The sequence below is a fragment of the Hypomesus nipponensis genome, chromosome 19 (assembly GCF_054491055.1).
Source record: "Hypomesus nipponensis isolate SF chromosome 19, ASM5449105v1, whole genome shotgun sequence".
Classification (NCBI taxonomy): Eukaryota; Metazoa; Chordata; class Actinopteri; order Osmeriformes; family Osmeridae; genus Hypomesus; species Hypomesus nipponensis.
Window position 1 is genome coordinate 18741615 of NC_140379.1, and position 26395 is coordinate 18768009.

General features: G+C 43.8%; 1 protein-coding gene and 1 long non-coding RNA gene across 3 annotated transcripts in view; one reads left to right on the top strand and one right to left on the bottom strand.

Annotated features, from left to right (window-relative positions):
• The window catches only part of syt7b (synaptotagmin VIIb), a 136866-nt gene that overhangs the window by 5349 nt on the left and 105122 nt on the right, over positions 1 to 26395 (bottom strand). The window contains exon 6 of the mRNA XM_084682257.1: positions 25080 to 25209. Coding sequence (XP_084538383.1) covers positions 25080 to 25209 — 130 coding nt within the window. The remainder of the gene's footprint in view (positions 1 to 25079; positions 25210 to 26395) is intronic.
• Positions 15841 to 25115, top strand: LOC146247341 (uncharacterized). Of its 2 annotated transcripts, none has more exons than XR_014732254.1 (5): positions 15841 to 16377; positions 19209 to 19397; positions 20988 to 21488; positions 23273 to 23413; positions 24028 to 25115. It is a non-coding gene; the product is annotated as an uncharacterized LOC146247341 (long non-coding RNA). The 2 variants fall into 2 exon arrangements; XR_014732253.1 differs by lacking the exon at positions 15841 to 16377 and adding an exon at positions 16560 to 16704.

The following is a 26395-nucleotide window of genomic DNA, read 5'->3' on the forward strand; positions in this document are numbered from 1 at the left end:
CCATTATTTTAAAGTGAAAAACATGTAAGACTGGGAGGGGGGGTGTCGCCAGAAGGAGCTGAAGCTCTGCCCCCTCAGATTTATTTAATTTAGTAACAACAACAACACTAGCTAAATCAATTGCAGATATCAGAACAGCCATACCTGCAATCTCTGAGTGTTTTATGTGTTAATGACTTTGTCTTTGCATCGTACCAGCTGAGTAACAGAATGCCTGTGATCTGACGTAGATTGGTCGCTGTGATGTAGATCGGTCGGGTTTTGGCTCCGCCTATACAAAATCTGAGTTGAAAACGGAAGAGAAACTGTTCAAGGGTCTAACTCCACATTTCAGTGCAACACATTTTCGCGTTTTGCACATGCTTTCAGGAACTCATTTCACACTTAGCCTATATCATGTACAAATCAAGGAATTTGCTTTACAGGATTTAGCCCCATTGTACCAAAATTGGTTGCAGTTCCTCCAGAGTTCCACTGGGGGTGATCGCGGGCGAATGCAAAATAAAGGGGAGTCTATGGAGCTAGACGGCTACATTTGTCTCTTTCGCCTGATTGTCGTTGAGAAATCTCAGATTTAGGGCAACATCCTTAGCAGTGGCGGCTGCTGGTCTTTCAAAGAGGGAAGCTCATTTTCGGCCTACATCCTAAAAATGTTTTATTTATTTGGCTAGTTCACCCTTACAACAAGCCTAGCCTACTGAATGAATTAATGAATGAACGAACGATCTAACAAAACAACATTAATCAAGGAGGAAATGGGGAAATTAAGTTAAACTGAAACAAGGAACGTGGTGTATAATTGTATGAAATCCTATAATGAAAACTGGTTAGCAATTTCGCCATCAAATACCAAGAAATTGGTTGCTGCTGTTTGTCTTTCAACTACAGTTGCAAAATCCGCGATGGGACTGACTGAATAGCTTCGATGACTTAATCAAAAGGAGATGCAGTCTTCCAACAGACCCTCCAATCATCACGCGGAGCGTCCAGGCCAGCCGACTCCTCCATTCACCCCCAGAGACGCTGAGCGTCCGAGGCGGGACATAATCTCAGCATTCATCCAATGACCGTATAGTTTCAAGGTACAGGATTTTTTTTTTCAAAGCAGCCCCATTGAAGTCCATGGAAGCTGAGCTTCAACAGGGAAAATGCACTGTGACGCTACGGGAATGTATGAGAAGGAAATCAGTCAGTCGACCTGCTAATATATGTAGCTGATTCTGAAAGAAAGCCTTCGATATGAACGTGTTCTAACGCATTCAAAATGTTAACACAATAGTAAATATTTGACCATAATTTTTTTTTATTGCAGGGGAAGCTGAGCTTGCAGTCTTAAGGAAATCGCCACTGATTATTAGCAAACCAAAACTCTTTCTGGCAGGCGTATTGAAAGGGTTAGCCAAACCTGTCAGCTGTTGCCTCGAGAAAAAAAAGCGACAGAGCTCGCCGTAAAGCACCATCTCTGGCCGTACAATGTGTAGGACGTCATCAACATTTTAAAAGGCTTAGAACAGAAAGGCGACTTTAAAACAATCTAACAGCCAGCAGTGTGTATTTTTTTGCCTCCCCTTTCGAATTCAGAATTAAAATTACTAGACAAAAAATGTTATCCTGAGAAAAGTGGATTTTGAGGGATACCGCTCCATAGACCTCCATTCATTCTGCACTCGCTCGTTAGCGCCCTCACATGGAACTTCAACCAGTTCAGAAAACGGAAGTTTCCCTAGAGTGGCAGTTCTCTCTATATTAGACATTCTCTGCCTCAGGGCTCTATAGTTTTATTATTATTGTACCATGGAAGTCAATGGCAGCCCCTAGAACCCTTCAATAACTTTTTGTGACATTTGGCACACTCATTAAGGACAGTCTCCTGGTCCAACTAACCAAGGGCCACCAATGGGTCAAAGTTGGACTTGTGTTTACACACACAACTTTTGAACCATATGACCCATTCAAAAAGGAGGTACCATTGGATTCCATGGATCAAGACGAGTTCAACGCACACCATGGCGGTTATATAGATTTTCCGCTATTTCCGGTTTTATCAAAAACCTTTGAAAGCCTACTCCTCCCACAATTTTTGTCAAATCTTCTTCAAAATGACCAGAGATGATTTTCAGACCAAGCCTCACAAAAGTCATCGAAAATAAATTTGATCCTCACAACCATTTGTCCGGTACAGCCAATCAAATTCGGCAACAAAGCAATCAAACAGGAAATTGGATCACATCTCAGCAAATCTTTGAGATATCAGAACCAAAGTTGGTATATCGGTGGAAGACACTACATCCTGTTACCATGTGAAAATATGACTTAATATCTTAAAAAATGACTGATGACAATTCGAATTTATAGCTAACGCTAAAATAATGCTTTAAACATCCACCAGTCAAAAACTGATACTTTGATACTATCACTAGTTCATATGAACACTCTTGAGAATGTTTAGTATTCAAATCTGAAAAAAAGTTGAATGTAAGATGAAAAGTAGATTTTTAGTTAATATTTTAAATATACATGCTTGGATAATTTCTAGAGCTTTTTTGCTAAATCCTCTCTCCCCCACGTGCTCCAAATCCCCACACACTCAGCCTTCCCTTGACACACGCACGCAACATTGCAAGAGAGTGTGGGCTGACCAAGCCCCCACTCATTCCTTAGTCTCTAGCAAAGGCCTTGTGGATCTTGATGGTATTGGATTTCCAATTTTGTATGCCATGGTAAAAAGGTCTCCAAATCCTTAAACATTGATAGTAAAGGCAAAGAAACACTTTAACAAAAGCTGATCTTGTTGGTATTGCATTTCCGATTTTGTATGCAATAGTAAAAAGTTATACAAATCCTGAAACATGGATATATATACATATATATATATATATATATATATATATAAAAAAAAACTCAAAAAACCAACCATGAAGAAACACAACAATGGTTCCCAGTTGCCCCTGCCCGGAAGCGGGTCACCGGGGCCCCCCCCTGGAGCCAGGCCCGGGGGTGGGGCTCGATGGCGAGCGCCTGGTGGCCGGGCCTTTTCCCATGGGGCCCGGTCGGGCACAGCCCGAAGAGACAACGTGGGACCCTCTTCCAGTGGGCTCACCATCCGCAGGAGGGGTCATGGGGGTCGGGTGCAGTGTGAGACGGGCGGCGGCCGAAGGCGGGGGCCTTGGCGGTGCGATCCTCGGCTGCAGAAGCTAGCTTTAGGGACGTGGAACGTCACCTCGCTGGCGGGAAAGGAGCCTGAGCTGGTGCGCGAGGTAGAGAGTTTCCGGCTAGATATAGTCGGCCTCGCCTCGACACACAGCACGGGCTCCGGAACCAGTCTCCTTGAGAGGGGCTGGACTCTCTTCCACTCTGGAGTTGCCCTTGGTGAGAGGCGTCGAGCTGGGGTGGGAATACTTGTTTCCCCTCGGTTCGGTGCCTGTACATTGGGGTTCACCCCGGTGGATGAGAGGGTAGCCTCCCTCCGCCTTCGGGTGGGGGGACGGGTCCTCACTGTCGTTTGTGCTTATGCACCAAACGGCAGCTCAGAGTACCCACCCTTTTTGGAGTCTCTGGAGGGGGTGCTGGAAAGCGCTCCTCCCGGGGATTCCCTCGTCCTCCTGGGGGACTTCAATGCTCATGTGGGCAATGACAGTGAGACCTGGAGGGGCGTGATTGGGAGGAACGGCCCCCCCGATCTGAACCCGAGTGGTGTTCTGTTGTTGGACTTCTGTGCTAAACACGGCTTGTCCATAACGAACACCATGTTCAAGCATAAGGGTGTCCATCTGTGCACCTGGCACCAGGACGCCGAGGTCTCAGTTCGATGATCGCCTTCGTAGTCGTGTCGTCGGACTTGAGGCCGCATGTCTTGGACACTCGGGTGAGGAGAGGGGCGGAGCTGTCAACTGATCACCACCTGGTGGTGAGTTGGCTCCGATGGTGGGGGAGGACGCCGGTCAGGCCTGGCAGGCCCAAACGTAATGTGAGGGTCTGCTGGGAACGGCTGGCGGAACCCTCTGTCAGAAGGAGCTTCAACTCCCACCTCCGGGAGAGCTTCGATCATGTCTCGGGGGGGGCCGGGGACATTGAGTCCGAATGGGCCATGTTCCGGGCCTCCATTGTTGAAGCGGCTGACCGGAGCTGCGGCCGCAAGGCGGTCGGTGCATTTCGCGGCGGTAACCCTCGGACCCGGTGGTGGACTCCGGAGGTGAGGGATGCCGTCAAGCTGAAGAAGGAGGCCTATCGGGCTTTATTGGCTGGTAGGACTCCTGAGGCAGCTGATGTGTACCGGCAGGCCAAGCGGAACGCGGCTCTGGCGGTCGCGGAGGCAAAAACCCGGGCATGGGAGGAGTTCGGCGATGCCATGGAGAATGACTTCCGAACGGCTTCAAAAAGGTTCTGGACCACCATCCGGCGACTCAGGAGGGGGAAGCAGTGCTCTGTCAACACTGTATACGGTGGGGACGGTGCGCTGCTGACTTCGACGGGGGACGTCCTGGATCGGTGGAAGGAATACTTTGAAGACCTCCTTAATTCCACCAACACGCTTTCCGACGTGGAGGCAGAGTCTGGGGACATCGGGGGGGGCCCTTCTATCTCTGGGGCCGAGGTCGCCGAGGTGGTTGAAAAGCTCCGCGGTGGCAGGGCCCCTGGGGTGGACGAGGTCCGCCCGGAGTTCCTTAAGGCTCTGGATGTTGTAGGGCTGTCTTGGTTGACACGACTCTGCAACATCGCGTGGACATCGGGGACAGTGCTTCTGGACTGGCAGACCGGGGTGGTGGTTCCCCTCTTTAAAAAGGGGGACCGGAGGGTGTGCTCCAACTTTAGGGGGATCACACTCCTCAGCCTCCCTGGGAAAGTCTATTCAGGGGTCCTGGAGAGGAGGGTCCGCCGGATTGTCGAACCTCGGATTCAGGAGGAGCAATGTGGTTTTCGTCCTGGCCGTGGAACAGTGGACCAGCTCTATACCCTCCGCGGAGTCCTGGAGGGTACATGGGAGTTCGCCCAACCAGTCTACACATGTTTTGTGGATTTGGAAAAGGCGTTCGACCGTGTCCCTCGGGGGCTCATGTGGGGGGTGCTCCGAGAGTACGGGGTACCGGATTCCCTGATCGGGGCTGTCCGGTCCCTGTACGACCGGTGCCAGAGTTTGGTCCGCATTGCCGGTAGTAAGTCGAACTTGTTTCCGGTGAGGGTTGGACTCCGCCAGGGCTGCCCTATGTCACCGATTCTGTTCATTACCTATATGGACAGGATTTCTAGGCGCAGCCAGGGTGTTGAGGGGGTCCGGTTTGGTGACCTCAGGATCGGGTCGCTGCTTTTTGCAGATGATGTGGTCCTGTTGGCTTCATCGGGCCGTGACCTTCAGCTCTCACTGGAGCGGTTCGCAACCGAATGTGAAGCGGCTGGGATGCGAATCAGCACCTCCAAATCTGAGGCCATGGTTATCTACCGGAAAAGGGTGGAGTGCCATCTCCGGGTCGGGGAGGAGATCCTGAACCAAGTGGAGGAGTTCAAGTATCTCGGGGTCTTGTTCACGAGTGAGAGAAGAATGTAGCGCGAGGTCGACAGGCGGATCGGTGCGGCGTCCGCAGTGATGCGGGCTCTGCATCGGTCCGTCGTGGTGAAGAAGGAGCTGAGTCGAAAGGCGAAGCTCTCTATTTACCAGTCGATCTACGTTCCTACCCTCACCTATGGTCACGAACTATGGGTAGTGACCGAAAGAACGAGATCGCGAATACAAGCGTCCGAAATGAGCTTTCTCCGCAGGGTGTCCGGGCTCTCCCTTAGAGATAGGGTGAGTAGCTCGAGTAGAACCGCTGCTCCTCCGCGTCGAGAGGAGCCAGCTGAGGTGGCTCGGGCATCTGATTAGGATGCCTCCTGGACGCCTCCCTGGTGAGGTGTTCCGGGCACGTCCCACTGGGAAGAGGCCCCGGGGAAGACCCAGGACACGCTGGAGGGACTATGTCACTCGGCTGGCCTGGGAACGCCTCGGGGTCCCCCAGGAAGAGGTGGTGGAAGTGGCCGGGGAGAGGGAAGCCTGGGCCTCCCTGCTTAGGTCGTTGCCCCCGCGACCCGATCCCCGGACAAGCGGAAGATGACGAGACGAGAGACGAGACGAGAGATATATATATCTTTATTTTCAGACGCCAAGTTCCATATAAAATAACAGACATAGAGCTACAGTGAGTCCAATATGTATTTGATCCCTTGCTGATTTTGCCGGTTTGCCCACTAATAAAGACATGATCAGTCTATAAATTTATGATAATATGTATTCAAACATGGAGAGACAGAATATCAAAAAAAATATCCAGAAAATGAACCTAAGGAATATATATTAATTGATTTGTATTTCATTGAGGGAAATAAGTATTTGATCCCTTAGTATTCATTAGGAGTTCTGGCTTTTACAGACCAGGTAGACACTCCCAATCGACTTGTTACCTGAACTGAAGCCACCTGTTCTCACTAATCACTCGTGTGAAAAACACCTGTTCACAGAATCAGACAATCAGACAGATTCCAAACTGTTCACCATGGGGAAGACCAAAGAGCTGTCTCAGGACCTCAGAGTCAGGATTGTTGATCTCCACAAAGCTGGAATGGGGTACAAAAAGATTAGCAAGGTGTTGGATTTGAAGGTAACAACCATTGGTGCAATTGTAAGAAAATTTAAAAAGCATAACATGATCATCAACAGACCTCGGTCCGGTGCTCCTAAGAAGATTCCACCTCGTGGGGTAGCAATGATTCTGAGAACGGTCAAAAATCATCCTGCAACCACTCGGCAGGAGTTGGCAAATGACCTGAAGGCAGCTGGGACCACAGTTTGCAAGGAAACAATAGGCAACACTTTGCGCAGCAATGGGTTAACATCCCGCAGTGCCCGAAAGGTACCCCTTCTCAAGAAGGCACATGTGGACGCGCGCCTTAAGTACGCCAATGATCACCTGAAAGATGAACCAAGTTATTGGGAGAAAGTTATGTGGTCGGACGAGACCAAAATTGAGCTTTTTGGCCTCAATTCTACCCGTCATGTGTGGAGGAAAAAAAATGCTGCTTATGACCCCAAGAACACTGTGCCCACCGTCAAGCATGGAGGTGGAAGCATAATGTTTTGGGGGTGTTTCTCCGCCAAGGGTACAGGGCCACTTCACCGCATCACTGGGAAGATGGATGGAGCCATGTACCGTACAATCCTGAAGGACAACCTCCTCCCCTCTGCCAGGAAGCTGAAAATTGGCCGTGGTTGGGTCTTCCAACATGATAATGACCCGAAGCACACAGCAAAGGCAACAAAGGATTGGCTCAAGAAACATCACATCAAGGTCATGGAATGGCCCAGCCAGTCACCGGACCTCAATCCGATCGAAAATCTATGGAGGGAGCTGAAGGTCAGAGTGGCCAGGCGACAGCCCACCAACCTTCATGATTTAGAGAGGATCTGCAAAGAAGAGTGGGCCAAAATTCCACCTGGTGTGTGTGCTAAACTTGTGGTTAACTACAGAAAACGTCTCACTGCTGTGCTTGCAAACAAAGGCTTTGCCACTAAGTATTGAGTGTGTTTGGCCAGAGGGATCAAATACTTATTTCCCTCAATGATATACAAATTAATTAAAATATATTCTTTAAAGTTATTTTCTGGAATTTCTTTTTGATATTTTGTCTCTCCATGTTTGAATACATATTATCATAAATTTATAGACTGATCATGTCTTTATTAGTGGGCAAACCGGCAAAATCAGCAAGGGATCAAATACATATTGGACTCACTGTATAAAAAAGAGAGAAAAACTAAAAGATAAAACATAGATAATACTGTGCATTAAAAAGTGGTAAACAATGGTGTTATGTAGGTTCTAAACAGGGAACATTTAACTGAATCTGAGCACGTAGAAAACTTCCTTAATAACACGTTGGCCTGAGAATATATTTTACAGCGCTGTCGATATATATCGTTGTCATCTGTCCAATCATCAGAAATGAAATGGCCCAGATATTTTATTTCCTCACAAACACCAAGGGGACTGCCAGATACAGGGTTCAACATTTTAAAAAAACCACGGGCCAGTGGGTTTGAAACTTACTGGCCCCAAGGCCATTTTTACTAGCCCCCCCTCCAAAAGTTGTAATTTATCATTGTACAACAAAACCAAAAAGGAATGTTATTCTGTTAACATGTTTAACCATTTATTAAACACATCCTGGATATAAAAAGAACAAAAATGAAATCACATTTCTAGTGATAAAAAATAATAAGGTAATAGTCAGCAAAACAATTGACTTCTAACCTCAAAGATGACATGCTCTCTTCCCTGCTGACAGCCATCTCTGCACGACTGTCTGGCGGAAACTGAAACCTCTGGTCCCTCAATGCTAATTTATAAAAGCCATTTCCATTGCATTTCATCAGTATGATACTAAGTACCCAAGTCGACACCATTCTTCTGCTGCTGTTCAATAGCCTGGGGGAACAAGGCGAACGTCTGTCCGTCTTAATTATGTGATATGCAGTTGTTATAAATCGTGCAATAACATGATGGGCATCTGCATTTAAATTCCTAACCAGCATGGTTAGGATTGTCAACCATCCGCTTAACTGTCACGCAGGTGCTGCCTGCTAGCATGGCTGGTCAGGGATTGTTTTCGAATATTGTCGGTGCCTGTGTAAAAAAGATCCACTTTTGTCTGCTTTAGACGGGAACATACGACAGACAACACAGTGCATCTTAGCTCCATAAAAAAAGTTGCTTCCGTTTGAACTCATAGCTCTACTTTGCTTTCATCTTCACTTTTGTCTCGCACCAGTTCTTAAAAAATGTATAGAGATTAGAGAATTACAAATTGACAACCACTCGTCACTCACTCACCTCTTGATTTGCCAAATGTGCGCCCCAAAGTGATTTATGCATTTAGCAGATAGCAAAACATATGAAGGATGTTAACTTTTACGATGCAAATTTTTTTTTTTCAATCAATAATTTGCAGTGGCCCGATCGGGCCAGTGAGTTGCTATTTAACTGTCCCGACGTTACTTTTTACAGGCCCCGGGCCATCGCTTATGTCAAACCCTGAGATAATTAAAAGGCAGGGAAGGTTAATTTCCTGTCCTGATTACTTCTGACCATCATTATGTGGCTTTTCTTTGCATTATATCATGATCTAAGTCATACCGAGAGCACACCCAGCATCTGTTGCAACAGGCTGAGTAGGACCAGATCATCTGCGTACATCAGATGATTGACAATAGATTCACCAACGAGACAGCCTGTTTTTGTCTTATTCAGCTGGCTTGATAAGTCGTCCATGTACACATTAAACAAAAAGGGAGATAAAATTCCTCCTTGTTGAACTCCGTTACCAACATGGAAAGGAGCTGATACAACATTGTCCCATTTAACATGAAAAGTTTGATTGGCATACCAGAACACCAAAGTCCTAACAAGAGGTTTAGGGACACCTCTCGCTCGAAGCTTCATAAACAGTTTTTCATGACAAATTCGATCGAAAGCTTTGAAAGCATCAATAAAGCATAAAATACAGATGAATTAAGACTTGTGTACCTAAAGACAATCTCCTTCAGAGCATAGATACAGAGATCGGTACCATGTTTTCTTTTAAAACCAAACTGATTGTCTGCAGTCAGAATATACATTTCCAATTTCAATAAAATAATTCTCTCAAACACTTTTGACAAGAAACTGGCCAATGCAATGGGTCGATAATTGTCTATGCTGTTCAGTTTACCAGCCTTATCTTTAACAAAAGGCACTAACAGTACTGACATAATAGAGTTCGGTAGAACACCATGAACCATAATTCCAGTGAAACACATGGCTAGTAATGGACTGAGTCTATTACTGGCATTTTTTAGATGCTCTGCAGAAATGCAATCCATACCACAAGCTTTGTTGTTGTGTAGCATGTGGATGGCATCATAAATATCTACTGATCTAACTATCAAGTCTGCAGAGATACCTTTATATTCATTATCAATTCTCACTGTGTTACTTTTGACACAATTAAATAGTTTACTGTAGTGCTCACGCCATACATCAGCAATGTTCTCTGGACAACTAACCCCCTCGATATCAGAAGGGAGGGGAGTTCTGTTATTATTTATGATCTTGACCTCCTTCCAGAAGTCAGTAAGATTGTTATTCTGCATCTTTCTGGCCAGCGAGTCTGCTCTCATTGTGTTTTCATTTTTCTTAATAATACAAGTGCATATTTAAATCTAGCATTTGTGAGTTTTTTGTTATCAAGCAGCACTCCCTGTCTGGGTCAGCCTGCCTCTGACCAGACTCTGAAGGTTTCTCTAGCAGCAGCATGTTGCTCAGACACAAACTCGTTCCAGCCAGGCCGTGTGTTAGGGACCTTACTCTTGTGATTAATAAAACATTCACTGGAAGTATAAAGACATTTGACAATATCATCATACATGGCACTGAGCTTTTAGCATGACGTTTATCCTTGCAGTTCATATCCATGCACATTAGGGCATCCCTAGGCAATTCAACATCACTAAGTAAGCTGTCAGTTAATAGAGAATATCTGCGCATAACCTCTTTGGTCAATTTTGACCAGTCCAGTTTTCTTGAGGGAGCAGCACTTAACATTTAGCAGCATAGCAACTGGTATGTGATCAGTGGTGGCCAGCCCATAACATATCTCTATACTTTAGTTTCCAGTGAGTCATGAGCATTGACTGTTGTCACAATATGGTCTAGCCAGTAAGTAATTAATGATAACATTACTACTGACACCACTCAAATTAGCGAACATGTATATTCTTTTTATAGCAAATTATACCAGTCAAATTATAATGACAATAGTGTGAGATCCTTTTTGCATAAAACCAAATCATATACTCCAGGAATCTCAAATCAATTTAAAGTTGATTGTGAAAAAGACCTTTCTCTGGATGAACTCTCCAAAGCAATGCAGTCTATGAAAAGGGGTAAGTCCCCCGGCTCAGATGGACTGACTTTCAAGTTTTATGCTTTTTTTTGGGACACCATCAAAACACCACTACTTTAAAGTATATAATGAATGCACTATTAATGAAGAACTATGCACCACTGAAACAAGGTCTTATTACCCTTATTTCAAAGCCAGAGAAAGATCCTCTTTCCCTTGATAACTGGAGACCAATAACATTACTAAATATAGATTACAAAATGTTCTCATTAGCATATGCTAAAAGCTTAAAATCTGGTTTACATGAAATTATCAATGAAACTCAGACAGGTTTCGTGCCTAATAGACATATAAGCTCAAATATAAGACTGGTATTACACCTTATAGATTATGCACTTCACATTAGATCTGGTGCAATTATACTATTTTTGGATTTTTACAAAGCGTTTGATACCATCAAACATAATTTTTATTCTCATCCCTAGAGCTATTGGGATTTGGAGAATAATTTATTACAACTGTTAAAATGTTATATAAGGATATTAATAGTTCTGTTCTATTACAATTTGACACCTCAAAGAGATTTCCTATTAATAGAGGGGTGAGACAAGGCTGTGGAATTTCACCTTTCCTGTTCTTAATAGTTGTACAATTACTCTCCCTGAATATCATAAATAGTTCTGAGCTTAATGGTATATCTATTTTTGACCGGGAGATAAGAATATCACAACTTGCTGATGATACAACCTTGTTCTTAGAAAACAAGAATCAAATTAGCAAGGTTCTTGAAATTATTGATACCTTTTCAGATGCATCTGGCCTAATATTAAATATTCCAAAATGTGAAATAATTTGCTTATACGATACCCCTGTAACAACGCTACATAATATACCTGTTAAGAACACTGTGAAATATGTTGGCATTCATATATGCAAACAAATCTCTGTACGGCAAGAAATGAATTTTATACCAAAACTTGAGAAGTCAAAATTAAAATTCAACAATTGGCTTCAAAGGGACTTGTCATTTCCTGGCAGGATTCTTTTAACTAAAGCAGAAGGTCTATCCAATTTTATATATCCAGCTATTTGTCCATGACAACACATGCAAACAAATAAATAGATTATTATTTAACTTTTTCGGGAAAAACCAACATCAACATCTGAAGCAACAAGTTTTATGTGGTAGAAAATCTGATATGTTAGACTTTTTTGATGTTAATAACACTTTCAAAGTTAAATGCATTAAACAGTGTGTTACCTTTCCTGACTCTATCAGGTACTTTATCCCATCTAATATTTTTAAATTGGTGGGTGGACTAAAATTGTTGTTATCTTGCAACTTTAATCCCCCTAAACTCCCTTTAAAATTGTCAAAATTTCATGAACAAGCTCTCTTGGCATGGAAACGTAGTTTTGTCAACAACTTTTCCCCACACATATAAAAGATATGGAATAATGAATTGACTATAACTAAGAACAAATCGATTTTCCATGAGAATTGGCATGAGAAAGGGATTGACTATCTTTATGATATGATGGACTCAGATAGGAATATTTACTCCTATCACGATTTCATGTTGAATCACAATTTTCCGGTTATTCACAAAAAGTTTCTCACAGTGATCAAAGCGATACCTAATGGTCTTGTTCATTTGATGAAATGTCATTTAACATTTGGTGAGATTATAAAGAGTGAACCAACCTTCAAAGTTGGTGATAAGAGTATTTATGATCCAAAATGTAATAATAAAATGATAAGAAATACTCCTTCTATACATACTTTTTCTCTAAGAAACGTGTCACCCCGAGATGGAAGTTATTTTGGAATTCATTAATAGACAATATAAATTGGAAAAAAACATGTATTTTACCATATAAATTCTGTATCCCTAATAAAGTTAAAGATGTGCATTAAAGAATTTTACACAAAATCTACCAACAAATGAATATGTATTGAAATTTAGCAATGATGAGCCAAAATGTACTTTCTGTAAAACTGATCGAGTCTATCGAGCATCTTTTTTTTTTATGTCCTCTTATTGGTACATTTTGGGTTGACATGTCAAATTTCTTCAAGTTTAAATCAGATATTGTATTGACTATGCATAATGTTATTTGTTATCTTTCTCACTGCAACTCAGATGTTGAATACATAGGGAATGTTTTTATTTTATAGCTAAATTCTTTATACATAAATGTAAATTCTTCTCTATAGTGCCTAAACTTGTTCACTTACTATACCTGAAGTTTCCTGAGAGTGGCAGCAGAGCCTGTTTAAGGAGAGCCTGCCCACTCCCTGTTAAGCCCCATTGTACCGAATTTTGTTGCAGTTCCACCAGAGTTCCACTGGGAGTGATCGCGGTCGTGTGCAAAATGAATGGGAGTCTATGGAGCTAAACGGCTAAATTTGTCTCTTTCGCCTGATTGTTGTTGAGAAATCTCAGATTTGATTGTAGTTTTGGCATGTTCAACATGGATTACAGGTCAAAAGTTGAATGGACGAGTACTTATGTCCTTTCGATTTCATACAGGGTAAGTCGTTGTTGCCCATAACACGGTAGCATTCTGCAAACGAATGCTGATTGGTTAGTGAAGGACTGCATACGACCAGAGATCCCGCTTGATGGCATCCGAAGCAGAACCAAAATGTCAGAGCATTAGAAACATTAGCAACAACATTAGCAAGGCAAAACTATTTCTAGCATGTGTATTGACAGGGAGAGCCTAACTTGTCAGCTGTGTTGTCAATGCCTCGAAAGAAACGTGGAAGTAACCAAAGCTTGCCGTCAAGCAATAGCTCTGGTTGTACGATGTGTATGACGTCAATGACATTTTCAAAGGCTTTTTAGAACAGAAAAGCGACTTTTAAAAAATCTAACGTGCAGCGGTGTGTATTTTTTTTGCCTCCCCTTTCGAATTCAGAATTCAAATTACTAGACAAAAAATTATAAAAGAGAAAAGTGGATTCTGAGGGGTATAGCTCCATAGACCTCCATTCACTCTGCACTCGACCGTTGGCGCCCTCATATGGAACTTGAGTGGAACTGCAACCAGTTCAGAACCCGGAAGTTTCCAGAGAGTGGGAGTTCGTCTTATACAACCGACATGTGCAGTTGAGCCTGCTTGACAGTTGTATGAAGTAGGGTGACAATTGGTCTATTGGACATTCTCTGGTGGCAGTTCTCCCCATAGACATAATAAAGAGTAGTACGCCGCATTGGCTGCTGGGTTCGAGAAATGCAGCTGCCATCTTGGAAAGGTCAAGTTCCTCATTGCTTAGCATCAGAATAAACAAGATGGCAGCACTGTGCAGCATATTCCTGCTCAAATCGTCAGACAATCGCAAACAGGGCTCGGGGGATTACTTTTCACCAGTAAGATTTAACATTACCATTATGGTTGTGTTTTGTAAAAATAATAACCATGTCCTGTATCATAGCTACATGTATGACCTTTGCAGCAAAGCAAACCGCGTGAAAATCTGTTTGGTATTCAGTTCGGTATGATTAATTAAATGCGCTGACAGCTCATTGCCTCTGCCAAAAAGATTATACTGAGTGGAGCGAGTGACCTTTCCAAGATGGTGGCCCCACGGCTCGTCAGCGCCAGTAGGCAGTAGCGGTCGATGAGACGTCTACTGTTAATTATGTATATGGTTCTCCCCATATTAGACATTCTCTGCTGATAGTGATGGAAACAGTGGCGGTTCTAGCACATTGTGCGCCCAGGGCAAGTTTACCCCCCCCACCCCCCACCCCCGGGAGGAAGAAATCGTGTCCCGCCCCCTACCCCGTCGGCCGCCCCCTGACAGCGCCCTCAGAACGAGCACCGCTATTACCTGGCTGCGACAAACGAAAACGAAACTGCTGCATGGCAAGCAGGGGTGCCTGCAGCTGCCTGAAGGGGGCGCCAATATGCCAATTCCCCACAAACTGAAATGATCGATAAGAGAAAACCGCGCAGAGATTTTTCTTTTTTTTCATGCTCGTGCGCCCCCCACGTGACATGACAAAATGCCGCCCGGTCTGCCCGTGCCTCAAACCGCCCCTGGATGAAAAGTTCAGGGGTCTCATTTATAAAGCTTGCGTACGCACAAAACGGGACTGAAAATGTGCGTACGCCACTTTCCACACAAAGGTTGTGATTTATAAAAAACAAACTTGACTGGAGAATGTGCGGTCCTCCACGCAAACTCTGACCTTCCCGTAGGCCTACGCACATTTTGAAAACAGTTGGAATTGGCGACGCAGATGACCGTACTGTAGTCAGACTGTAGAAATCGAATGTGGGAAGAACATTACTCGTAATATTTATATATTTTGTTATCCTCACACACGTTTTTTTCATTCAATTTCATGATTATCATGAAGATTACATCCAGCAGTGTTATTTGCGCTTGTACTGCGTGATTCTTGCTCCATAAACACCTTGTACAATCCAACTCAAATTTTAAATAAAAATTCAGCGCTTCCTCACCATCAGATTGTCCACTACGGGAGTTCAGGAGGGGGAGATTCCCCGACTGCATGGAATACAGGATAACATCACATATCCTACCTTTAGATAACTGCAGAACACAGTGTATAACTAAATATATTTATTTAATACTGTGCAAATATCCTCATATGTCAAAAACAGAAAATACATTCGTTAAGCTCCCGCAATTGCTACACTCTACGTCCTCGTTATCAGTCCAGACTTTAATAGATTACTGTTCATAACAAAACGCTTTTGTTTTCAAATTGTATCTCGACTCGCATTATCACTGGCACAGTTGACGCCACTCGCACAGTTTTTTTAAATTGGTGATCTACCGGCCACCACATTTTCGGAGTTATCGGGCTCCACCAATAGGCTAACAGTGTCTGAGAAGTTGTCATGCGCTATGATTCACCGTCAAGAACAATCCATGGAACAATCGTATGCCAGGGTAATGATGAGATACTAGATTAGCATTCATGAAGTGCTTTGCATTGACTATTTATGGTTAAAAATTGGCCTGTTCAGGGCGGGGTACAATGCTGATTCACGTACGCACACTGGTGGGTAATCTGAGATTTATAAAGGGAACATTGCGTACAGGTGTGCGTACGCACGGTTTTATAACTTGTTTTTATTAAGTAATATTGCTCTCGAAAAATAGCAAGGATGTCTGGGTAATATTGTTGTCAAAGATTCCCGCCCACCCACACACGATTGTTCCCATCCAGTTGTTGGAATACCAGACAGTTGTTGTTGGGATACTACAGTTCTGTTGCATTAGCGTTTTGAAGCGAATTAGGCTACCCCATGCCCTCTAAACATAAAAGTGGCTCCAGAAAGCGGCAGGAACGAAAAGAGCAAGATGTAAGGGTGGCAAAGCTGTCAAAACTATCCTCATTTGGATTTGTGGCGAAGCGTGTTGAAGAGGACGCTACGTCTGACCACCAGCCCGGCAACAGCAATGTGTGAAACTCAGCCACCAGGGTAGGCTAATTACCTATTATTACACGGCTGTTCTTAACGCTGTAGAAAGCTCTATTCACTTGAATGGGGTTTCCCAACGTTCTGCAGTCTGATATCTTCTGATAACAGACCGTTGCTATGAATAACAGACCGCTGTCAAGGAAAGTGGCCTTTTTGCTTCTGATTCACGTCTTTCGTAGCACTCCGCAAGTAGTCCGGTAACTTTTCAACCCTAACGTACTCCGTTGCTTAGCGACGTCAGCTGATTTGAAGCCTAAAGAATGTTCAATGTCTATGAAGTTCAACGTCTTTGGCCAACTATTTCTCTGCTGATCAACACTACGAACGGTAACAAATACCATAACAAATACCAAATACCAATGGTAACAAATTGTAAAAACACACTGTGTTAAGTAATTTTGTTGGCAAGTAGCCGTTTAATAAGCGGGATAATGTAGCCTATAGAACGCCGGTCATTATCTGGAAAATAGCCTAAGCCCCGACAGGGCGAACAGCTTCGCTCTGAAGGGGCTTATTTTCCCGATAATGACCGGCGTTCTATACATTATCCCTTACATGTTTATTGTCTGGTGTATGCAGTTGACATTGCTATTAAATATCATAAAAATGCAAATATAGGCCTAGGCTATACCAGGCAGCAGCCAGGTTAGATATTGTAAACTATGTGCAGGATAGCCGGAAAATAGCTAAAGCTAGATAGACTAAAGTAAACTATCATATCTAACGAACATAAAATCAAATATTCACCATTGAAGTGACTGTTTTTTTAGACTAATACCCAGATAGCACACATGACAGATCGAATTGTCATTCATAACGTCGGATAAGCATCGGCAAATGATCAGATTTCTTCTCATCTCTGTGCTTCTCATCACTGACTGTTCCATTATGCTCATTCCGTGTTGTAGGCCTAGCTATTGCAAGCATATCTAGAGCCAGAGACTCGCGAGTCAGAGGCGTTCACTTTTTAAACCGTCATTTATCTTCACATAGAAGGAGCAGTCGTTACCCATAATTGTACATCATAAGTAGCCTAAATTTCCCTGCGCATCGCTAAGCTCAATACTCAATAATTTTGCCTGTCGATAAGTCGGTAAGGGGCCCGTTGGTGAGATCTGCACTCGGGCCCGCCAAGGCATTGTTACGCCGCTGGGACCATGGTTTATTTTTCTGGCCCTTACCTCTCCCATTGACTCCCATTCAAAATTTACTTTGATTTAGGGCACAGTGCCTGTGCCCCTGGGCATCTTTCTCCCATAGACCAGAGTTCTGGGGGCAATTTTGTTCAGTGTCTATTAGTGACGTTTCACGTTAGCTCTATCACTTATTAAACACATCGGTTTTGTGCTCCCCACCGGCAACACAAACGCGTTCTTGTCAGTCCATTCTCTCTGAAATTTGCGATTTTTCGGAATCAACTTTTCGCTGGGGTTTGTCACACCATTATTTTTGCTAAGGAAAAACAGGTAGGCTAGCTACCGTTAGCAAATCGATTAGCGTTGTTGCGAATGACACACACAACCTGCGTGACCCACAGAGGTTGCGGCCAACGTTGAGTAAGTTGTCATGGTGATAGCTATTACAGCTCCTGATTGGATCTTTGGATTGGACACAGAAGAAACCACATCTTGTAGGAAAACCGTAGACATAATAAATAGTGTAAAGGCTATAAAAAATGTGCCGGTTAAAATGGAAACGATCCGTCAAAATGAATGAATTAATAATATATCGGCTAAAGGTCCGGGTCCAGATAGGGAGCCGCCTGGGTCCGGACTCGGACCGCGGTCTGCCATTCAGTGACCCCTGTAATAGTATATAGATTTAATGACATAAAAAATATATATCATACAACTGTATGCCATATTCTATTAATAATCAAAATCTCTAGTGTGTAAATTATGTAGGCTACTTAAAAAGAACTGGGCGCCGCCATGTTTAAATTACGTAAACATCTGACGTCACAAGAATGCTCCATTTCAACCCGCCAAACTGCATTAAAAATTGAAGAAAATCGACCCATACCTATCCCTGTTCATCCTATGGCGTATGCTTTCGAACCAATACGTAATTATGTACCCGCAGGACCGCTGTTGTTCCATATGATGCAGAATATGTGGTTTTGTCGGAAGATATAAATATAGTCAACACTGACAGGTTGAACAACAGCGCATTTATATACTATTTTTGTACTAAGTAAACTGAATTGGCCCACTTTTTAGGTCATTTAGCACACTTAAAAGTACACTTATAGTGTATTTCAAGGTTTACTTTTGAATACTGTAAAGTAACCTGTGTAGTACACTTTCATTTCATGAAGTATACTTCCTAAAGAGCCTCAAAGTATACCTTGCAATACTTTCAAGTGCACTTTCAATTAATGTAAGTACCTCAAGAAGTAAACCTAATAAATGTAATTTTACTATGAATCGTTGAAGTGTTGCCGAATATCAAAGTTGAATGCACATGCAACATGCTGACACATTAATATTGTCTGAAGAGAACATTAGGTTAATTATCTTATTTATGATTGTCCTGTACAAGAGCATCCTGGATAAAAAAAACATGTCCCTCTGTGAACCATTTAATTGAACTAAAGTTATTTTAAAACCAATAAGTGGTACTATCAGGAAACCCATGTATTTTGTTATTAAAGTTCCCCATAAGAGACTAGGGCCTCATGGTCTGAGCCCTCACTCCCCACCACAATAATCCACCCTCTATTGGAGCCCATCACTGGTGATTGGAGCCCATCACCAGCACACAACTGACAAGCTCCATAATGTTAGCTACTGGCCTGAGATAATGTTATGTCATTTATATGTGCTTTGCAGAGCATGGAACATCCTGGCATAGATGCAGAGAGCAAGGAGGTATACAGACAGGGAGGCCCAGGGAAGATGGCTGAGCGGTGAGCAATCAGAAGGTTGCCGGATCGATTCCCCACTGTGCCAAAATGACGTTGGGTTCTTGGGCAAGGCACTTCACCCTACTTGCCTCGGGGGAATGTCCCTGTACTTACTGTAAGTCGTTCTGGATAAGAGCGTCTGCTTATTGACTAAATGTAAATGTAAGATAGAAAGACAAGAAAAGACAAATATGAGCTTACCAACTATAAGACAGACAGATGAACAGGGAGACAGACTGACACACCAAAAGCCACCAAGGCAAACTGTTATTCAGTCAGCTAACCAGCCAGTCATCCAGACAAGGCAGTGTAAAGGCCGATTTATACTTCTGCGTTTTTACGCACACGTACACGGGGAACGCCCTCTCCGTCAAGAAACGCCCTCTCCGTGTCCGCTCCGAACCCCTTGCAGAGCTCTGCGTGCACCTCCTGATTTTCCTGACTATCCGTCTGTCGGTCCGTCATTTTACGGATACCCCTTGGCTGTGATTGGTCCGTATTAAGAACCGGTTGCGTCAGGGGCGGGATGAGGGGGTTGCCGTGACCAACAAGAGAACAGAATCCTTTGACCGCCATTGTTGTAAGTTTTTACAATTCATTTTTCAGCTAAACAGTACATGTAAATCAGCATCTGAATTCAAATGTGACGAGAAATGGGCAGTGTAGTTGCTAAGAATGTGTTTATTTTATTGATGAAGCGGCTAATTTGTAAATTTGCTCCGACTTAACCTAGCAAGAATTGCAGTGCAGCGCCATCTACTGTTCTAGCGGTGAATTGCTTTCAGCACGCAGAGCCGTCGGAGTAGTATAAATTCAACCAATCCGTCCGACTCCATCCGACTCCGTGCGTGCGTCTGTCCGTTAACAAAGACGCCGAAGTATAAATCGGCCTTAAATCTGAGAGGGGGAGGAGATCCCTGGTGTGGACCCCCTGCTGGTGCCCACAAGGAGAGCAGGAAATCCAATTAACAGACTGATATCTGATGCTGAAGGACTAGAGGCATGGCCCATGGTCATGTTCCTGGAATTTAATCTCATACTGTATTCTCCCATACCACATCCTGCTGTCTCTAGGTTTCTTATTGCTAAACCTGGTCACTTCTACCTCACTCTGCGCCTGTGACTTTCTGTCTCACACCCTCTCACAGACATATTCACACACACTTGCAGACAAGCACCTGCAACTCTTCTGCATGCACTTTGAAATTCTAACCTGTTCTTTAATGTTCTCAATTCTCATATTTATGTCTATTTGTTTGTCAAAAGCCCATGTATCCCACACATACAAAACATAAAAAAGTCTTGTACAGAGCCCACCTCTACAACACAGCCCTCCACACCCCACCACTAGGGTCAACAACACAAGGGGACACACGCAGATAATGAATAAACATACGCACAATACTGTATGAAAGTGTGGTGTGGTGTTAACACACTGCTGGCTAATAAGGAGCGAATAGTATTTTTACTGAGTGTGCATCGTGACTGTCTCCTGACGAAGTGACTTTAAACTTGTGTTTTTTTTGCTGTGTTTCTGCTAAATCTTGTTTCTGGGTAGAGCTGAGAGACAGCAGCTATCCAGGCCGTTAAGTAGCTAGCTAGAGATCGAGTTTCAGGGTATTTTCCAGGGTACTTGCCGCCGTGTGAGACCCTGGCTTTGTCTACATAATTAGGGTCATTGTCAGCTGTGCCTTGCATATTAAAGGTGGCTGGCACTACAGAGGCAGCCTCGCCTGGTGCACGAAGACTCTGTCGAACAAAGACAGGGAGTCTACCTGCGGGAGTCCACCAAGGAAGGCCGACGGGGCTGGATAACCTCCTCTGATAAGTATCACCCTATTCATATTTATATTATGTTGTATTTAGAACATTTTCATAGCTAGCATGTGTTTCCTTAGCATTCCTGTTCATTACACTACCCGTAGACGTAGATATGTCACAAAGTATATACGGTCAACTTCTAACCTGCACTACCTATCCAGATCTTCTTCACCGGCCCTCTCTCTTTCTTTAGGGCTCCGGAACTGCCAGTCTGCTGATAACAAGGCAGACTTCATCCCGGCATTTGCATCTCATGCTTCTCTTCATGCCCTTGCGCTGACAGAGACATGGATCCGCCCAGAATACACTGCAACTCCAGCTGCTCTCTCCGTCAACCATTCCTTCACTCAATCACCCCGCTCAACCGGGCAGGGTGGTTGGACAGGTTTGCTTCTTTCCCCACTTATTAAAGGGGCAATTGACTACAAAACCGATTTTACCTTGTCATAGTTGAATAACGACAGTTCGGTGGGTAAAATGAACATACCGTGAATATCAAAGTCCATTGACACCTCTTTCCTATTCAAATCTCAAAAACACTCAACATTTGGCTGTAAAACGCTAGCTTTTCAACAAAGCTACCTGTCCTACGTAGGACCGGTGATCACCCTCTTATTGGCTCTGGTCTGTATCTTTGTCATGCCCCAGAATTTACATCCTGATCAGCCTGAGGTAGCGTCTGTCTCCGATACTAGTTTAGCTGCGCGCTGCTCTGTGTAAGCTACTTATAAGGAATTACAAAGAAGAACGTTTTGAATTATAACAAGGATATTGAAAATGGACCACGGTCGTAATTGCTGTGTTCCAGGCTGTACAGGGAAGGCTAACACTCACAGTCTTCCCAAGGAGCCAAACATTCAACAGGCATGGCTGCTGTTGTCTATGAGAAGATCCCGGCGAAGTTCGATACTCAATCATTCATTTGCTCTGAACATTTCATCCAAGACAGTTTTGACAACCTTGGTCAATTTCAAGCAGGATTTGCTAGGAAGCTGAACCTGGAAAGAGGTGCTGTTCCGACCGTATGCTCATTGCAACCGCAAGCTATAAGGACAGTATGATGTTGTGCTAACAGTTATTAGCAATGCTAACGTTTCCTGTATATAGCATACCAGGTATAATGCTAAATACGTTTCTACACACATCAAATGACTCTAGCTAGACTAGCTGTAGTCGGCATTAGAAGGGATTTCTGGCTATTTCCGAAAAATAGCCAGAAAACGAACAGCAGTCTGGCTTATTGCTAACGCCTGTCTAGATAATCTATTTGAAAGAACTGGAGAAAGGCAGGTTCTAGATACGGGATACGTTAGCATTGCTAGTAACTGTTACTAGTAACACCTAGACTGTAGGCATGTAAACAAGTTTAGCTTGCTAGTTAACGCAAGAGCATAGGTAGAATGTGTGATAATTTAGCCTAGTTTATTGGCAATGGGGCTAACGTTGATTCATGTTCCTGACTGTGTTTCATTCAAATAAATAACCTGTGTCATGTAAATCTACAATTCACAATGCATGTTTGTCCAGATTTGTCATGTTATTTTTCAGAAAGATATCTAGAGCTAGCTAGCTAACTGAAGCCGAGTAGAATCACGATATGGTTTGGTTGCTAAGCTGTAGCCTAACTTTCTACCCACCTAAGTCAATCCCGTTTGCTTCAACAACAGAAGTGGAAACAAGTAATGTTATCATTTCAAATGATATATAGTCAATCTGTTGAAAACAGTGTTGTGTAGACACAATAGATGTATTTGCGCGTTTTTATTTCAAGTCTCCAACTTCGGTGTTTCAGCGAGTGCTGCTGTTGGCCGTGTTGCGTTTTTGCTCCCAGCTTCACTCGTTGATAACCAACCAATAAGAGCGCAGCTTATCTAAATATTAATGAGCATACCATAAAAGGGGAGAAAATAGTGTTTTTTCCCGGGAACATTTCAGAGGATCTGTCAGAGGGCATAGAACAGCACCCGGGCCATTTTCAACCCAACCAATGTTACATACCCTATTCGGAGACCTTAAGGAACAGTGTGAAATACCCCAAAAACCCAGTCAATTGCCCCTTTAAATACACATCCACACCACTCTCTGTTACTGCCAAATCATTTGAACACCATTATGTGATGCTAACTAATCCTATCAAAGCATGCTCAATTGTTCTTTATCGCCCACCAGGACCACTAGCCGACTTTGTGGAGGAGCTGGACATGCTCCTCAGCGTCCGCCCGGATGATGGAACCCCCCTGATAGTCCTTGGGGACTTCAACATCCACCTCCAAGGAACAGCTAAGAGGAGATGGCGCAAGTCCAAAGACGGTCTGGACCTTGATAAGTATCACTCTCTCCTTAAATCCTTCTCTTCTCACATAACTGGAGCTAAAACCCTCTACTTTCTGAACAAAATTAACTCTGCTTCAAACCCCCACAAACTTTTTTCTACCTTCTCCACCCTCCTTAACCCACCTACCCCACCCCCTCCCTCCTCCCTGACAGCAGACGACTTCTCCTTCTTTGAGAAAAAAGTCGCCGACATTAGCAGTCGGTTCCCTAAACCCACCTTTCCTACCCTCTCACCCTCCATGACTGACCCAACTAAATGTCTAAACTCTTTATCTCCCCTGTCCGAGGCAGAGATCTCTGACCTCATTCTCTCATCGCCCCACCTCCTGTCCCCTTGATCCTATCCCCTCCCATCTCTTTCAAACCTCTCCCCCTCCATCATAACTTTTCTTCTCCATGTCCTAAACTCCTCTCTTACCTCCGGCACCTTTCCCTCTGCCTTCAAACAGGCCAGAGTTACCCCTCTACTCAAAAAACCTTCTCTTAACCCTGCCGTCCTCCAGAACTACAGACCTGTATCATTGTTACCCTTCTTTTCAAAAACAATTGAACGTGCTGTATCTAACCAACTGTCAAACTTTATCTCTCAGAACAACCTGCTTGACCCCAACCAATCGGGCTTCAAGACTGGCCACTCCACAGAGACTGCCCTCCTTTCAGTCACCACTGCCCTTCAGTCTGCCAGAGCGGCTTCCAGGTCATCCGTCATCATTCTGCTGGACCTTTCAGCAGCATTTGATACGGTTAACCACCAGATCCTGCTCTACAGACTTTCTGAGATGGGCATCACTGGCACTGCACTCCAGTGGATGTCATCCTACCTATCGGGAAGATCCTACCAGGTCTCCTGGGGACGCAAACTGTCAGACCCTCGCCAACTCTCCACTGGTGTCCCACAGGGCTCCATCCTTGGACCCCTCCTCTTCTCTCTGTACACCACCTCACTTGGACCTCCCATGGCTTGTCCTACCACTGCTACGCTGACAACACGCAGCTGTACCTGTCATTCCCCCCGACTGATCCGGGGATCTCAGCTAGGATTGAGGCCTGCCTCACGGACATCTCCGCCTGATTTAAAACTCTTGCTTGCTTTTCTACAAGTACACTCCTGCACTTTTTTGAGGTTCATGTTGTTTAAGTATAACTTGTTTAACATCTCGGTCTAGCTACCCTATCTTGCCAGCATAAAGCTCGGTGATCCATATCCAGTGGCCTACTGAGACTGCTGGCAATCCACCCTGACATGAGTACTTTGGGGTGAAAATGCTAACTGCCTCTAACTACCCTTTCCAAGACTGAAAATATCATCATTAAGCAGATTCATGACTTCTACAGAGCAGGCATGTGGCCCACATAGTTACATACAGCTCCACTCCCAACCCCCACCACACACACATACTCAGTCACACAAGCACTTCCGGGCTCTCAGTACACTGTTCCACCCATCCACTCTTTTCTGAATGAAGCATATTCCTGTGACTTCTTGTGAACTCTGTAATTAGCCTAAGGAGGCGGCTTTGTCACAAGTAAGGGAACCTCTATATTGGCCCTGCTGTTTGTCTGCCAAGAAGGAGAAGGAGGACAAGTAAGAGGCTATATGAAACAAAGTGATAAAAGACAGACTAAAAGCAAATGTAGTTACCATCAGCATGTCACTGGTGACGGAGTTGACAAGGTCTGAGATAGAAGAGTTGGCATCATGTCCAGGGCGTCGGCCTGCGTCGTCAGGAGTTTGTCCCTTAGGACTGCAGCCGCGCTTGGTACCAAGGCTCCTACTGGGGGGTCAAGAAAACACACAGTCAGCAGGGGCGGGGTCATAGTTTGGGAGCAGTCTACTGAGAAGAGCAGAGCTAAGGAGCTGAGGAAGAGGCCTAGAGATTCTGGCTTGGCTCTGCACAAGAGAGACAGTAGCCACATGGACACACACACACATTTCTTTCAAAGTTACTAAACATGTCATACAAAGTGACTGAAACATAACAAAGCCACAAAATAAACCAGGACAGTGGACAAGTGGGAATGTGGAAAAAAGATAGCTTAACGCCTGGGACACACTGGGACATGCCAGTCGTCTCTCCGCCTGAGGTTCACACTAGATGCGCTTTTCTCCGCGCCGGTCACCAAGCCTTTTAGCTACTCTGAGCTTTCCTTTTTCACATGTAATGCTGACATGGTGCATAAACATGGCATAGGCTATATTTTGATAACATGGGCACCGAAAGAAAAAAGGCGGTGCTTCCAGGCGCTTCGCAGCAGATTGCAACACAGTGTGTGCTAGTGTGTCCCAGGCATTAGGCTACTGAGAATGTTATTTTTCATTTGTATGCCGCGGCCAGAAAATTAACAAGCGTTATCATTGCCTTATAATCGATTATGTTCGGCCACTGCATCGATGTAGCATCGTCCATGTCCACATTGCGATGCATCAATTATTTTGATTGCAGTTTTTTTCAAAAGCTTACACAAATAATTTTTACTTGTGCTCTTTTTTTCAAAACTTAACTCACAAATCTAACAATTTCAAAGATGTATCTGTGCAGAGGCTGAGGAAGCAGAGAGCAGGATTTGTCTTTGTTAAGACTGAGAATTATTATTACAGTTTTTTTGCTTACACACAAATTCCTTACTTTTCACACAATTTCTGAACCCTGACACTCAAAAACCAGAACCACACCTCAAATCTGCAAAACCATACACACATTTTGGCCTTTGACTCAGTTTTCAATTTCATAAAACACAATTTCAGCAACACACAATTCTCCACAGGAAGCATCTTGATTTCCTTTTTCAAACACAACCAATCAAAATGTCTCACTAATTAATCAGTGCCTCACATTAACTCCTCACATGTGCAAACAGTCAGTGCTTCTATTCTTATTCGTATTTTTATATATATTTTATTTTATATTAAAATTGTTTTATTCTTAGATTGTTTAGTTCTTAGGAATAGTTAAACTT